The sequence below is a fragment of the Sciurus vulgaris genome (genome assembly GCF_902686455.1).
Source record: "Sciurus vulgaris genome assembly, chromosome: 8".
NCBI lineage: Eukaryota > Metazoa > Chordata > Mammalia > Rodentia > Sciuridae > Sciurus > Sciurus vulgaris.
In genome coordinates, this window is record NC_136468.1 from 65148241 (window position 1) to 65165690 (window position 17450).

General features: G+C 38.3%; 1 protein-coding gene and 1 pseudogene across 6 annotated transcripts in view; one reads left to right on the top strand and one right to left on the bottom strand.

Annotated features, from left to right (window-relative positions):
- The window catches only part of CCDC146 (coiled-coil domain containing 146), a 175249-nt gene that overhangs the window by 50531 nt on the left and 107268 nt on the right, over window positions 1-17450 (bottom strand). For 3 of the 5 annotated variants that reach the window (XM_079150224.1, XM_079150227.1, XM_079150223.1), the window contains exon 3: window positions 1953-2035. In XM_079150224.1, coding sequence (XP_079006350.1) covers window positions 1953-2035 — 83 coding nt within the window. Of the gene's footprint in view, window positions 1-1952; window positions 2036-16715; window positions 16848-17450 lie in introns of all 5 variants that reach the window. The other 2 variants (XM_079150226.1, XM_079150225.1) reach the window with 2 other exon arrangements.
- Window positions 7748-11102, top strand: LOC306667556 (NADH dehydrogenase [ubiquinone] 1 alpha subcomplex subunit 12-like; annotated as a pseudogene). Its single transcript has one exon. The product of its transcript is annotated as an NADH dehydrogenase [ubiquinone] 1 alpha subcomplex subunit 12-like (transcript).

Below are 17450 nucleotides of genomic sequence, written 5' to 3' on the forward strand. Positions count from 1 at the left end.
TTTTGGTGCTGGGCATGCGAGGCAAGCACTCTACCACATAGCTACTGGAGTTAGTCTCTTAATTTCCTTGCATGCTCATATACTCTGTGACTCTAAAGTTATCTACTTTTAATATGACAGACTTCAACTACTAGACTGTGAAGTATGGATTAGGCCATAGTGCATGTTTTCCCACAGACAAGAGGGGGACAATGTGGTGTTTTGGGGTCTAGGCAGAACGGAAATGACAATTTTCACAAGCTCTTGAATCTATTTCAGTGGAAATATATTCTGTGTCTGTAGAAGAGAATTTAACAACTTTTATCATGTGATATCTATGGAAAACGGAATCAGTTTTACTTTAATATCCAGCCCACACCTACCTGCTGCAGCCCCAACACAAAAGCAGAGAGTGTACTTCTTCATGCCTTACCTCCCTCCAGGCCGTGGGCATAGGAGAGAGTGGTTGGTGTTTACCAGGGAGAGAGAGGGAACTAAGGGGTCAAGAGGAGGTAAAATGTGGGTAGCAGAAGGGAAGTAACTATTTTGCAAACATGACCTGGAAGCAGGAAGACAATAACACCACAGCCTTGCTCCTACGTTGCTATTTGTCACAGGGGCCCAGGGATCCGAGTTGTGAGGCATGGAGCTGTTTGGGGAAGTCAAATCATTGCACCCTGCAAAGCTCCCCAGGACTCCAAATAAGAGCTATCCAGAGGGTAAGAAACCCTGCAATATCCTTGTATCTGCAAAAGGCTTGAAGGGATGCCCTGACGGGTAGAGTTTTCTGCCAATAAAAGTAGTTGAGGTACGTTGAAAAGATGTCTCCAAATTTTCACCTATAGCCTCCAATTCTTGAGAACAACTTGCTGGCAGGCAGCACCAACTCTGGGAGAATGGATTCTCCAAGAAGGCATCGGGGAGGATGAGCCAAGGCTGGGGGCTTCCTGAAGGGAGCTGAGTTAGTGTGGAGTGGGGGGGGGCAAGTGAAGTTGGCACAGGGACACAGCCTGCTCCCAGCCATTCACTCTTCCCTCACGCTTCCAAAGTACCCTCCAAGTACCCAACTGACAAAAGACCCTGGACGTGTTAAGAACTAGGGGCAATGGTTGGGGATTGACAGAAGAGGATGGCTGGGGATGGGTGGGAGGGAGCTTTTGATGAGTAACCTCATACAAGGCTCTGAGGCGGCTTGTACGTGTTAAGAAATAGCAGCAGATTTGTCCCTCTCCTTTCTCCACTTCCCTATCCCCTTGATTCCCCAGTGCCTAATAGCAGGAACTTGGAAAAGCTACTGAATCATTCTGTGGAAGCTTCTTCTGGTCTGCTGCCGACCTGGTATTGACTAAGGTGAGTAGCCTGGAGTAGGAGGAAGAGGTGAGAAGCAAAGACAGGTGTCTTGGCAGATGCAAGTTGGGACCGTCATAGAATCTCTACCTCCGGGTGGTGAGAAGAGGTGGGCAGGAGTCTTGCAGGAGTGTTCTGCAGCACATGGTGCCAGCATGCCACCAAAATACCCTTGTCCCAAGCTTCTGTACCACCAGCAAGCACTTGCATACCTCTACCTCCAGCTATAGAAGCTTGTTTGATTTCTCAAGGGCAAGCTAGAAGTTCCAGGAGTGAATCTCCCTGGGAACAATCCTTAATCAATGAGGGATGGAAAAACTGGGGGACAAGTATCCCAGTTTTGTCACTCCTCAGTGGCAGAGTTCTGAAGTGCATTCTTCACAGTCACTCAGAAAGTCCTCTGTGAGACTGCACCCCAGCTGCCCACAGGGTAAACCCACAGACTGACCCCACCCCAGCTAACTTCTTTCCCAGTCTCACTTCCCCATTCTCTCATGATGCTTTCTTGAGTCATTTTCTCAGACTATCTGAACTCAGTCCTTGCCTCAGAGTCCAGTTTTGGGGTGAACACAAAGATAGGAATGTAGCTATGACAAAAGGTGTCTCCACCTTGGTAAACAGCTTACCTCATCACGGTGTCATGCAGCAAGGTGTACTTGGCTTTTAATTCTGCCATTCTGGTTCCAGGAATCTTTCCCATAGCATGTAACTAGCAAAGAGAACATAAGATCATATTAGTCATCACTCCCCTCATGTTGAAGCAGGAGATAATGTGACCTGTGGACATCTTACCAAACCTTTCATTAAATATTAGAGATAATACATATGAGGCAATATGACTTATTGGCAAGATACTGGGTGTTTAGAGAAAAGAGGTAGTTCTATCTTGCCTCCAGTCTCTTTGTTCTTGGACAAATCTTTTTGACTTTCTAGGTTGTGACTTTTTCATCTGGTAATTGAAATAACTTCCAACTCTAGAAGTATATTTCTAGGGTTAGCAAACAACATGAATATTATAGATTACTAGGATGGCATTTGTATATTAAGTGAAGCGATGATTAAACATCTATTATAAATAAGTTATTTATTCTCAAAAATATTTGTGAGATAGGGATTATTATCTCCAGTTGAAACTAAAGTTTGAAGAGTTAAATAATTTGCCCAAGGTTAGAGATAAAATGCTAATTGAAACAGAGGCAGCATTTAAATCAAGTGTCTAGCTTGGAAAACCACTGTTCTTACCTGATGTTTCTGCCTCTACTGTCAAAATAGCAAGGAAACTACCCAGCACATGCAGAGATGTTAATTTATTTCTTTTTCATTTCTGGTAAAAGAAATTTGACTTGCTCTCTGAATAGCATGACAATTAATCAATAACATCATAACATTAAAAACTAAAGTTTTACCTTATTAAAACCGTAACACCATGAGTATTTTGAATTAGGTCTGACTTTAAACTATTACTGATATAGTATCAAAAAAACAGAACTCAAGAAAAGATTTTTTCAATGCCTTGTTGTTCTTAACTCCACAATATTGCTTGAATCCATCCACTTTCCTCCCTTTCTCTGAACCCACTAGTCCAAGACACATCATCTCTCAGCTGGACTAGTATAAAACCTTCTAATTGCCTCCCACCTCCCCTTGTCCCTTTTATCTTTCAGGAACCCCACCCATCTACTCTCACAGAGATCTTTCTAAAAAAATCAAGCAAGGTCTGCTGGGCTCAAAACCTTCAAGTGGAATAAAATTTGAGACTGTGGTATTCAAGATCCTGAGACCCTACAGGACCCTGCCTCCCTCTCCACCTCTCCTTCCACAGCATCCTCTTCAAGTTCACAGTGCTTCTGCTGCACTGGCTGCCTTTTCTTTCCATAGATGATTTATGGATCTCTTCCCTTTTCCAAGGTCTCTGAATGAACCATTCTTCACTTTTCTCCTACTTCATTCTAACTCTTTCTTCATGCATCAGTTTAAATATCAATGAAAAGGCCTTCTCTCACTTCCAAATCCCCTACCACCCCAAACTCTGTACTTTATAAAACATAACATGTACATTCTTTAATAAAAGAATTATTTTCTTTTTTCCCTGACTGGTATATAAGTCCCAAAAGGAAGGGACTTAGGGTATCTTGTTCTTCATTGTATTCCAGGTGCTCAATAAATTGTTTACATTCATTAACAAGTAAATAAAAGTAACTGACAAAACACAAAGGGTCTACACAGTAAGGCTTCAAGGTCTCTCTGCCCAAATCAGGGTAGAAAATATTAAATACACTGAGACCACTGCTTCTTTGTGAGTGTTAGAAATCTTTTATGAGGGCCAGAACACCTAGGTTCAAATCCCACAGCCCTCATTTTTTAATCTGTGGATGAAAATTTTTAATCTATTTCATCCACATATTAAAATTTAAAAAGGATTTTAAAGACCTTTTGGGAGGCTTAAAATATATTCAAATGCCACCTTAAATAATAATTTATATGTAACTTTTTTTGGGGGGTGCTGGGAATTGAACTCAGGGGTACTCAACTACTGAGTCACATCCCCAGCCCTATTTTGTATTTTATTTAGAGACAGGGTCTCACTGAGTTGCTAAGTGCCTCACTTTCACTGAGGCTGCCTTTGAACTGGCAATCTTCCTGTCTCAGCCTCCCAAGCCTCTGGAATTATATGTATGCCACTGTACCTGCCTTAATTTATATGTAACTTTTCAACTGAGTTACTTTGGTAAGATGACAATGTTACATTTTATAGACATTTATTTTGGTTCTTTATTTATTTATTTATTTATTTTTGTATTTTGAGGCACTGTATAACTTATTTCAGGACTTGGACATTTTCACTGGTTTCTGAAAAGGTGTTGTGCCTTCAAAGTCTAGAAGCAAAAAGTAAATAAATAATATTAATTTGCATATGAACAAACATTTCTGGGAAAAGGTTAGGCAAAGGCAAGCATATGAGTGTGTTTGTCTATATGGGTATGTACTATGAAGGTCAAGTAAGGGACCAGCCTTATACCTAGCCAGCTAGTCATCATCTAACCACTGTGTAAATTAACTATGGATTTACATATTCAAAAATACACAAAGTCTTTAGTTTTGTTCTTAAGATGGAAAGACCATTACCTTCTATCTACTGCTCCATGTGTAACAGGAACAGAAATGAGTATGACATATGACCCGCCATAAGGTATTTCACAGTTTAAAGAGAGAAGAAATGACAGAATGTTTCACCGACATTCTGTAGTTTCATAGTTGATAACTATTTGATTTTTTGTGCCTTTGTTTTGGCAGTTATTTTCTTTATATTGTAAGTTAAAGCAAATAAGTAAAATTATAAATTATAGACCACTTCCGGGGGCCAGGAGTGCTAGAATGGTGGTGTGAAGAGCTCAGTGAATCCCTCTCTCAAACATATTGATTAAACTCATCAAAAGAAGCTAAGACAACAATTTAAAACCTCTGAAAATTATTGTAAGGGCATGCAAGAAACAGAGAAGCATTTATTCAGTGAGCCATGAGCTGCATCCATTACCCCTTGAGCTCCACGTTGCCCACGAACTATTTCAGGCAGGTTTTATAGCCAGTGAAGGGCCCATCTCCCCACTTGTTGATTGCTCCAGATCTATTCCAGGTGGGCAGGAAAAGAGTAGCACTCATCCACTCACTCTCAGCTTGGTGTGCTGGAAGAGTTTTACCAGTGGGTAGCTGCAGCAGCTTGATAGTACCTATTCCCACTCCCAATTGTCCTGCTCTACAAGAAGAATCTGGACAGGGAAAACAAGAAAGATCAGAGTTCCTCAAATACCCAGTTCCTGTTCAGTAACAGAAGGCTGGGGGCTGAGCAAATTGTGAAGATTTACAGCTCTGTAGCCCTGCCTTTGGTTTTAACAGGAACAGAGTACATAATATCCTTGCACCAGAGCATTATCAAAAATGATAGATATCACAAGAGCTAAAGGGGAAGTTAATAATATCTTTGTGATACCACTTAAGGCAGACCAGCAGAAATATAACAGAGAAATCAGGACAAGAGACAGTCAAAGAAGACCCTGCTAAAAATCACTCAATAATGGTGAATAAGGAAGCTATGAAAAAGCCAGAGGCATGACTATCCAGAGTGACCTGAGAGGGTACTTCTACTCTACCAGTCCCTGTGTTAAAGTGAGGCAGATAGGTAAACTCCCTGAACTTTAAGAGTGGTCCCCAAGCCACATGAGAAAGGATGAAAACCTTATTGACTCAGGGAGTTTAAGTACAACCCCTCCTCAGTATCTAGCCACTAAGTTAAAGTGATCCAGGAGCAGCTCCCAGGAAGTCAAGCTTAAAAATAATGAGGAAATGGCGGGGGCTATGGCTCAATGGCCAAGTGCTTGCCTTGCACATGTGAGGCACTGGGTTTGATCCTCAGCACCATATAAAAATAAACAAAATAAAGGCATGCTGTCTATCTACAACTACCAAAAATAAAATAATAAAAAACTAACAAGGAAAAATATCTGAGCAGGAATATCAGAGACTGCATATTGGGGGAGAATACAATTTATAGAATTAGTTTGGCCAAGTCACTAAACAAGTGAACATATGAACAATAACAAAAACAAAATGTCAACACAATAAACCTGGGAGGATCAGACTCCACAGTTGCTATAATGTATTATAGACAATTTATAATTTTTAATAAAAAATTATAAGACATGCAAAGAAACAAAGTATGATCTCCTACATAGGAAAAAAAAATAACTATGTGGAAACTGCCTAGGGAGGATACAGATGTCAGATTTAACAGACTTCAAAGAAGTTATTATAAATAATGTTTGAAGAATGAAAGCAGTACGACATTCATCAAATAGAGAATATCAATAAGCAGGAATTTTTAAAACACTACATTGAAATTCTTAAGTAGAGAATTATAATAATTGAAAATTTTACTGGAGGAACTCAGTAATAGATTTGAGCAGGCAAAAGAATTAGTGAACTTGAAGACAGATCAGTAGAGATTATATCATTTGAAAAAGGGAAAAAGCATGAAAACCCATGAGCAGATCCTTCCAGAAATGAAGGATACCTTAAAATCCACCAAGTTATGTGGAACAGGAAAATTGGTGAGAAAGGGGACAGAAAAAATACTTGAATAAGAACTGTCCAAATGTGATGAAAACATTAATCTAAGAACTCAATGAATTCCAAATAGGATAAACATAAAGATATTTACACCCAGACACATCACAGTGAGACTACTGAAAGTCAAAGATAAAATCTTGAAAGCAAGAAAAGCAAAAAACAAACAGGAAAACAACATCCTCCCTGCCGCCCCCCCCCAAAAAGACAAAGAAACAGGAACCAAAAAACCAGTCCATTATGTACAAGGAAATTACTTTTAGAATAACAGATAACTTCTCATCTAAAACAATGGAGGATGAAAAGCAGATGGATGACATACTCAGAATGAAAGATAAAAACAAAACTGTCAATCAAGAATCTATACATCAAATGTATCTTTCAAAAGTAAAGAGGAAATAAAGACATTCTAAGATAAACCACAATGGAGAGAATCCTTGCTGGCAGACTTGCCTTATATGAAACATTAAAGCAAGTTCTTTAGGCTGAAAGTAAGTTATATCAGATAACTCAATTCTATACGAAAAAGAGTGTATCCAAGCAAACTGCAAACACATGCTCACACAAAAACTTGGACACAAATCTTTATAGCAGTATCACTTATAATAATAAAAAAGGAAACAACCTAAAAGTCCATCAAATGAACCGACAAATGAAATGTCATATATTCACACAATAGAATATTATTGTGCCATAAAAGGGAATGGAGTTTTTTTTTTTTTTTTTTTTTGGTGCTGGGGATCGAACCCAGGGCCTTATACTTGCAAGGCAAGCACTCTACTGACTGAGCTATCTCCCCAGCCCGGGAATGGAGTTTTGATACCTGCTACAACATGAATGAACCTTGAAAAAATTATGCTAAATAAAGAGGCCAGACACAAAAGGCCATATATAGAACAAAACCTATTGTACAATACCTATGTACAATGCCTATTCAGAATAAACAAATCTATAGAGATAAAGTAGATTTAATAACTGCCTATAGATATGGTGGCTAGGGAGAAGGGAGTGACTGTATGGGTGTAGGATTTATTTTTGTGTAATGGAAATATTCTAAGATGAGAACATGGTGATTATATGACTGTATGTACTAAAGATCATTTAAAGCAAACGTGAATTTTATGATATGTACACAAGAACTCAGTAAAACAAACTTTTAAAGGTAAATTGTTAGAAATCAAGATTTTTTTTAGTTTTTTACTTTAAACGATACACAATTGTAAAATCAAAGAAACTGTGAAAACACTATAAAGTTAAAACTGAATTGCAAATACTAGTATCAACTCATGATTCAAAAAAACAAAACAGGCACTGAAAGGCAGGGCCTGTGCGGAAGATGGAGTTGCTGCAGGTCCTGAAGCACGGGCTGCAGCAGGTCAGCGGTCGCAGTGGTTTCCGTGGCTATCTACGGGTTTTCTTCAGAGCAAATGACATGAGAGTTGGTGCATAAGTGGGGGAAGACAAGTATGGAAACAAATATTATGAAGACAACAAGCCATTTTTTGGCTGTCACCGATGGGTTATATATGCTACTGAAATGAATGGCAAAAGCACATTCTGGGATGTAGGTGGAAGCATGGTGCTTCCTGAATGGCATGGTTGGCTTCACTGTATGACTGATGACCCTCCAACATCAAAACCACCGACTGCTCATTTGGACAAACCATAAGTTCAACATGAGTGGCACTCCAGAACAGTATGTACCTTATTCCACCACCAGAAAGAAGATTCAGGAATGGGCCCCACCTTCAACACCTTACAAGTGAAGACAGTGAAAAGCGGTTTCAGCGGGTAACAAATGGGACTTTTCATGGACTTGCACTTTTACTGCTTACCATTAACTTGAATAAAAATTGTTTGATCAAAACAAAAACCAAACCAAAACAAAACAAAACAAAAACCTCAGCTCAGTTTTGTCTATTGAAATGGTCTAGAAACAATGCCACATTAGCAACAATGAGCAGACCCTAACAGCTATGTTGCAGTCTTTAATATCACCCCCTACTAAAAGAAACCAGTGAGTGTCAGAGAAATGGCTGAATTTGGGCCTGGTGCAGGGGAGATACAAAGCGAAGTTGACACGTCTGGGCTAGAAAGCAAGTACTGTGTGTGGAATGTGATCTTATTTTACATATGAGAATGTAAACATATAGAGATCCAGAGAATAAGAGCTAAGATGTTAAAATTGAACTTTCAGGGTGATACATAAGTATTGCTTTCATGTTTTTCTTTTTGTTTGTTTATATCTCCTACTATTTTTGCAACAATAGGTATTGCTGTTAATAAGTCTATTAAAATATGCTTGAAAATGATTGTTTACACAGAAGGGAATTAGAACAGAATGTTGATCTGGAGAATGCTGGAGTCTGATCCTAGTGAAAAATAACCAGATTATAGCTCTGACTTAGTGACTACTCAGCTTTATTTCCTGTAAATGTGTCCCACCTTTAACATAAAGATCTGAAAGTGTAGTGGTAGGTAGGCCAGCAAGGCATGTTAGTAATAACAAAATGGAAAATCCATAGGTTTCCTTTTCTGTTGGTTGTCCCCATTTCCACTGGCCTTTAATGGCTCAGGAACCTGCAAAGAAAGTTGATGGAAAACATCTTATTTGTTTTTGCAGTTTCTGCACAGATCAGAGAAATCACAGATGTTCAGAAAGAAGACTAATAAACTGTCACTTGGTCTCCTCCACTAAATGCAAATATTTTAAAGAGAAAAATGATGTAGGACCAAACTCCGAAGAATGAATTTTCCTCCTTAAAATAAAAAAAGTCATAATCTGGTTCTTTAGAAAGTGACTTTGTCAAGTTACCAACTTCTCTAAGCAGGTCTGTTCCCGATAGAAACTCCAGATTTGGTTCTAGTAGATGGAAACGCTTCACTCACACACAGTGTAGATGTGGAAAAAATGGTTTTATGTTCACACTGCACAATACAAGCAAGTATGGCAACCAAGTTTGTCATGTTTTAAAAATGCAGAATCGAAGGGATACAGCATAAAGGCCAATCTTAAATGGCCATAGAGTATACACAACAAAAGGTTAGATATAAAGTCAAAAGTTCATAAATATGATTTCACAATAGATGCTTGTGTTACTGAACTGCCCTGTTGGTAACTGTGACTCGAAGGAAACATTTACACTAGAGCTAAGAGTTTAACAAGAAGAGTTCATGATTCATGGAATAATATGGAAAAAATTTCAAAAATGGAAATTCTAGGACATTCCAAGGAAGTAACAGCTTAGTAAAAGCTTTGACCAAGTGAGCTTATCTGGAAGAGGGTCAGCATGAGGAAACAATTAGATGTTCCTGTGGGCCTGGGCAGGGGACCTGGCTCTGTCCAAGGTGGCTGTGGTTGTTAGCCTGCCTGTTCTTCTGGCCTCTTTGACATTACCTTCTGGTTTGAACTCATTTGAATATAACAACCTCGAAAGCATAAATTCTTAACTACTTTCATTTCCTTCTCACTCTTCACCTCTTTTTTTTTTACCACTGGAAATAAACAACACAGTCATTTGAAATGACTTCCAAATGCAATTGGGCAACACTGCTTCACCACTTCTTTGACATTTTCTTTAGTTGTATATCAACTTTTGTTTTCTCACACACCTCATTCAGCAGAAAAAACTGGGCCACATGAACTCATCCCCAATATCAACAGACCTATTTATCAATAGCATCAACCTCCAATAACTTCCCCACATCTCAAAAATTAAGTATTTCTTTCTTCTTGGTTCAGGCCAACCCATTCACATGCTCTCACATACTCTCCTACCCCTTCCTAAAATGGTAAATCATTCGTTATAGTTTCTCTCCTTTATAATCTCTACTTCTTTCTTTTTACTGGCTCAGCATCACATAGTAGTCAAGTTCATGATAAGTGGACTTTGGTTTGAATTTCAGCTCTACTACTTTTTAACTATGTAACATTGAATAATATTTAACCAATCCATGATTCAGTTCATTCAGTTGTAAAAGAGAGGAAAATAGTCCTTATTTCATAAGACAATAGTAAAGACTAAATAAATCAATATACATATAGTAGGCAGTATAATATCTTAGTACACAAATCAGGACTTAGTCATTGTCAGCTATTTTACCATTATCCTCAACCTATAAATTTGCTCATCTTTCTTACCTAAAAAACACAAGCCAGTTGTGGTGGTACACATCTGTAATCCCAGATACTTGGAAGGCTGAAACAGGAGGATCACGTTTCAGGCCAACCTGAAACATGTGAGATCCTGTCTCAAAATAAGAGCTGAGATGTAGTTCTCTGGTAGAGCACTTGCTTAGCATGTGTGAGCCCTGAGTTCAATCCTTCAGTACTGAAAATCAACAACAACAACAAAAACAAAAAAAAAATCTACACTGGAAACTGTATTCCCGTTTAATGACCCACCTTTCTCTCCTTTTCAGTCAGTTTTCACACAGGTAATTTGTAATAGTTTGATCCTTTCAAGGTTTGCTTTTAACATTTATTTAAGAGGTCCAGAACATCTTTTGTGTAACAATACTTTGGTCCTACTGCTGATTGCACACTCTTACTGACTCATCCCCACATACTAGGAGGTTTCTATTTGTGTTGGAGGGAACATGACCTGGCCCCATGTGAGCCTCAGTTTCTGAAAGTTCTTTCCCCAGCCTGAGCAGTATCCCTACATGCATGCACTGATTAATATTCAGATTCTTGGGAGGCCCTCTACAGATAATCTGGAGCTATTTCTGAAACTCTTTCTTCTTATCTCTGTCATTTAGTTGACTTGGCCTATATTGAACTCCAAACACTGACCCCTGAAATTATCAGCGAGACCACTTGCCTCTGTGTTTCCATCTGTATGCTATAACCCAGAAAATCTGGGAAGTAAGATAGGCAATCACAGGTTTCCCTTCATTATCTCCCTACTCCCTAGGCATCATTTTCCTGTGTGGCCTGTGGGCAAAAGTCTGAAAAGGAATATTTAATATGATTTGACCCATTTTTTTTTTAGGTAAGATGGGAGGTAAAAATGGTTCCTATTATTCCATATTAGTTGCAAATGGAGGTCCTGTACCTTTTAATTATTAAATTCAAATGACATTTCTCTGGCCTATTCTTACTTAACCATTTTGTGATATTTATTACTATTGACTTACTATAGTTCATCATTTCTGGAACTCTCCCCTCCTCTGGTTTCTGACATACAGTGTCAGACTTTCCTTCTTTCTTTCTTTCTTTCTTTCTTTCTTTCTTTCTTTCTTTCTTTCTTTCTTTCTTTCTTTCTTTCTTTCTTTCTTTTCTTTCTTTTTTTTATTGTAAACAAATGGGATACATGTTGTTTCTCTGTTTGTACATGGAGTAAGGCGTACCATTGTGTAATCATAAATTTACATAGGGTAATGTTGTTTGATTCATTCTGTTATTTTTTCCCTTCCCCCCACCCCTCCCACCCCTCTTTTCCCTCTATACAGTCCTTCCTTACTCCATTCTTCCCCCCTCCCTAACCCTAACTCTAACCCTAACACTAACCCCTCCCACCCTCCATTATGTGTCATCATCCACTTATCAGCCAGATCATTCGTCCTTTGGTTTTTGAGATTGGCTTATCTCACTTAGCATGATATTCTCCAATTTCATCCATTTGCCTGCAAATGTCATAATTTTATCATTCTTCATGGCTGAGTAATATTCATATATATATATATATATATATATATATATATATATATATATATATCTCACAGTTTCTTTATCCATTCATCAACTGAAGGGCATCTATGTTGGTTCAACAATCTGGCTATGGTGAATTGAGCAGCTATGAACATTGATGTGGCTGTATCTCTGTAGTATGCTGATTTTAAGTCCTTTGGATATAGGCCTAGGAGTGAGATAGCTGGGTCAAATGGTGGTTCCATTCCAAGTTTTCTAAGGAATCTCCACACTGCTTTCCAGAGTGGCTCACTAATTTGCAGCCCCACCAGCAATGTATGAGTGTACCTTTCTCCCCACATCCTCGCCAACACCTGTTGTTGCTTGTATTCTTGATAATCGCCATTCTAATTGGAGTGAGATGGAATCTTAAGGTGGTTTTGATTTGCATTTCTCTTATTACTAGAGATGTTGAACATTTTTCCATATGTTTGTTGATTGCTTGTAGATCTTCTTCTGTGAAGTGTCTATTCATTTCCTTAGCCCATTTGTTGACTGGGTTATTTGCATTCTTGGTGTAGAGTTTTTTGAGTTCTTTATAGATTCTGGAGATTAGTGCTCTATCTGAAGTATGATTGGCAAAGATTTTCTCCCACTCTGTAGGCTCTTTCTTCGCATTGCTGATAGTTTCCTTTGCTGAGAGAAAGCTTTTTAGTTTGAATCTACCCCAGTTATTGATTCTTACTTTTATTTCTTGTGCTATGAGAGTCCTGTTGAGGAAGTCTGGTCGTAAGCCGACATGTTGAAGATCTGGACCTACTTTTTCTTCTATAATCTGCAGGGTCTCCGGTCTCATTCCAAGGTCCTTAATCCACTTTGAGTTTAGTTTCATGCATGGTGAGAGATATGGGTTTAGTTTCATTCTGTTGCATATGGATTTCCAGTTTCCCCAGCACCATTTGTTGAAGAGGCTATCTTTTCTCCATTGCATATTTTTGGCCCCTTTGTCTAGTATGAGAAAATTGTATTTATTTGGGTTTGTGTCCGTGTCCTCTATTCTGTACCATTGATCTACCTTTCTATTTTGGTACCAATACCATGCCATTTTTATTACTATTGCTTTGTAGTAGAGTTGAAGATTTGGTATTGCGATACCCCCTGCTTCGCTCTTTCTGCTAAGGATTGCTTTAGCTATTCTGGGTTTCTTATTCTTCCAGATGAATTTCATAATTGCTTGCTCTATTTCTGTAAAGTAAATCATTGGGATTTTAATTGGAATGGCATTGAATCTGTATAGCACTTTTGGTAGTACGGCCATTTTGACAATATTAATTCTGCCTATCTAAGAACATGGAAGATCTTTCCATCTTCTAAGGTTTTCTTTAATTTCTTTCTTTAGTGTTCTGTAGTTCTCATTGTAGAGGTCTTTCACCTCTTTTGTGAGATTGATTCCCAAGTATTTTATTTTTTTTTTTTTGAGGCTATTGTGAATGGGGTAGTTTTCCTAATTATTCTTTCCAAAGATTCATCACTTATATATAAAAATGCATTAGATTTATGTGCATTGATCTTATATCCCGCTACTTTACTGAATTCACTTGTGAGTTCTAAAAGTTTTCTGGTGGAATTTCCTGGTTCCTCTAAGTATAATCATATCATCAGCAAATAGGGATAGTTTGAGTTCTTCTTTTCCTGTTTGTATCCCTTTAATTTCTTTGGTCTGTCTAATTGCTCTGGCTAGAGTTTCAAGGATGATATTGAATAGAAGTGGTGAAAGAGGGCATCCCTGCCTTGTTCCAGATTTTAGGGAGAATGCTTTCAGTTTTTCACCATTGGAATGATATTAGCCATAGGCTTAGCATAGATGGCCTTTACAATGTTAAGGAATGTTCCTACTATCCCTATTTTTTCTAGTGTTTTGAGCATGAATGGATGCTGTATTTCATCAAATGCTTTTTCTACATCTATTGAAATAATCATGTGATTCTTGACTTTAAGTCTATTGATACGGTGAATGACATTTATTGATTTCTGGATGTTGAACCAACCTTGCATCTCTGGGATGAAACCCACTTGATCATGGTGCACTATCTTTTTAATATGTTTTTGTATGCGATTTGCTAAGATCTTGTTGAGAATTTTTGTGTTGATGTTCATTAAGGATATTGGTCTGAAATTTTCTTTCCTTGATGTGTCTCTGTCTGGTTTAGGTATCAGGGTAATATTGGCTTCATAGAATGAGTTTGGGAGGGTTCCCTCCTCTTCTATTTTATGGAATACTTTGAGAAGTATTGGAATGAGCTCTTCTTTAAAGGTTTTGTAGAACTCAGCTGAGAACGCATCTGGTCCTGGACTTTTCTTTGTTGGTAGGCTTTTGATGACTTCTTCTATTTCAGTACTTGAAATTGGTCTATTTAAATTGTGTATGTCCTCCTCGTTCAGTTTAGGCAATTCATATGTCTCTAGAAACCTGTTGATGTCTTCAAAATTTTCTATTTTGTTGGAGTATAGATTTTCAAAATAGCTTCTCATTATGTTTTGTATTTCACTCATGTCTGTTGTGATATTTCCTTGTTCATTCTGAATTTTAGTGATTTGGGTTTTCTCTCGTCTTCTCTTTGTTAGTGTGGCTAAAGGTTTATCAATTTTGTTTATTTTTTCGAAGAACCAACTATTTATTTTGTCAATTTTTTGTATTGTTTCTTTTGTTTCAATTTCGTTGATTTCAGCTCTGAGTTTAACTATTTCCTGTCTCCTACTACTTTTGGTGTTGGTCTGCTCTTCTTTTTCTAGGGCTTTGAGCTGTAGTGTTAGGTCGTTTATTTGTTGACTTTTACTTCTTTTATTGAATGCGCTCCATGAAATAAACTTTCCTCTAAGTACTGCTTTCATAGTGTCCCAGAGATTTTGATATGATGTTTCTTTGTTCTCATTTACCTCTAAGAATTTTTAAATTTCCTTCCTAATATCTTGCCAGTCTTTCTTTATTCTTGTTTTCTTTCCTGACCCTCCCTTTAAAGATTATGTTCACAAGAATTTGGCCCTTATCCCCCCCTTTTTTAAAATTACTTACTTTCCATAGGATCTCTTATTTACTCTCATGGTCTGAACTACCAACTATATGCTGATGATTCCCAAACAGAAGGGTTTGTAGGATAAATGTCATAGAGCAAGTTCGATAGGACTTTATTTGGACAGGCACCAAGTACGACCCTTCTAGGGTCTTCTAGGCCCAACACCTTCTAGGCCCAATGCCAGTGACCATTTGTTAGAGGGAACTTTGTATTATGAGGCATTTTAGCTACAGATTCTGTTGAGTTACATATTGTCAGATAGTTTCATAGAATGAACAATCCATAATGTGCCATGCATATATCCTTGTCATTTCTTATTGAGACTTTGGCAGTAGCCAACTTCCCTGGCTTTAGATCTTGTCCTCCTTGAGACTGTTCCATGTACTACCAGCAGACTACTCTATCCAAACACAATATTCATCTTGCTTTAAACTCTTCAAAGGGTCCCATCCCTTCAAGAGGAAACCTAGGTTCTTTGACGTGGTCTACAAAAGGTCTTCCTTATCCAGCAGCTGCCTTCCTCTCCATACTGTCTCCACCCTCCCCAATCTCCCATGACCATTTCAGCTCTGTAATATCAAATGCAGTTCCTGTGGAGGGTAAAATAATACAACCCCAAAGATGTCCATGCCTAATCCCTGGAACCTGTGGATGTGTTATTCTACAGGGCAAACAAGTTTCTACAGATGTGATTAAGAGTGTGGATATTGTGGACTATCTGGAAGGGTCCAATCTAATCACATGAGTCATTAGAAGCAGGTAATTTTTTCTTGGTTGGGTTAGAGAGGTGAAAATGGAGGAGGAGGAAAGACTTGAGATAAAGTAAGTCCTTGACCATCATTGCTGGCTTTGAATGTGGAAGAAGGTTGTCATGAGTCAAGGAATGTAAGTGGTCTCTGGAGGCTGAAAAGACAAAGAGTCAGAAGTTCCCCTAGAGCTTCCATTAAAGAATGCAGCCCTGGCCACATGCTGATGGACAACTGACCTACAAAGTCATAAGATGATAAAATTGAGTTTAAGTTACTAGATTTGTTGTGATTTGTTATGGAAGCAATAGAAAATCAGCTGTCTCCAAACCATATCATGTATTTGCAGATTATATGCCTTCACCTACAACTTCTTTCTTGTTTATTTGGAACACTTAGTCTTCCTTCAAAGTATCTCAGTGGTCACTATCTGTGGTTCCTTCAGGTGAAACCATCAGGGAGAATTAATTTCTTTTGGTTTTTGTATTTTGAGATACATTTGTTACTGTAGACACTGTACATTATTATCAACATTTTAAAATGTGTTTATGGCCATTCACTGTTTGATAGGAAACTTGCTGTATTCATCTTCGAGGTCTAGCATGCAGCTTGGCCTTTTGTAAATTCTCATTAAATTTGTTCATTTAAACTTGTAACTAAGGATATACTTGGAAGAATGCATATTTATTCAGTCACTTTGATTCCAACTAATCTGTCACTAAAGGTAAATGTAAAGGAGGAATAAAGCAAAGTATTTTGGCCACAACATGGGCTTAGAAGAGCAGAGAATTTGCTGCACAAAACTGGTTGTCTTACCCGAAGCTTCTCCTTTCCTTTCTGTGTGGTTGGCAAGGTTCACAGGATGAGTAGAGAGATCTGGGACTGTTCTTTTGCCACAGCTGTCTGGTTCCTTCTTTGGTGGCCTGCCACAGGAATGTGAGGGGAAGACTAGAGGAGGCAAACAGGACCTCCCAAGAGTTAAGGTATCAAATGCAATGGACATTGTGAATTAACAATGCAGGTGCCAAGCTATATGTATAACTTCAAAGTTAAGTTACAAAAATTTAAAATGTACAAATAACTAAAGCATGCTGAAGCACATACTTGTCAATGAGTGTCATTCCTTTAAAAACATAGTTGTCCTTTTGAAACTGCAATTATTTGGATCTTTAACAATTATTTAACCCTTATTTAAAATATCTCTGCCTTCAAAGATCCTGGCTTGTTTTTAGCAGGAAATGAGCCAGACTTAAACCCAGATGCCTCTTTAAGAACTTCAAAGGGTGAACTAGTGATTAAAAGCAAAGAACCTAACAGGACCAAAACCACGAAGGGCATTCACATGAGGATCAGAACAAAACTGGGGTCAGGAAACAGCAAGGTTAAAACAAGTGGAATGACTAAAGTCACAGCAGAGGAACCAGAAGAGTTGGGGTGGAGGCCAGATGCTGCATGGGTCCCAGAAATTCTGTTGATGTGACTCCAACCAATCACTTTTAGTCCTTCACATGCAGGGCGCCTCTACCTCCATGCACATGTCAAGGACTAGAG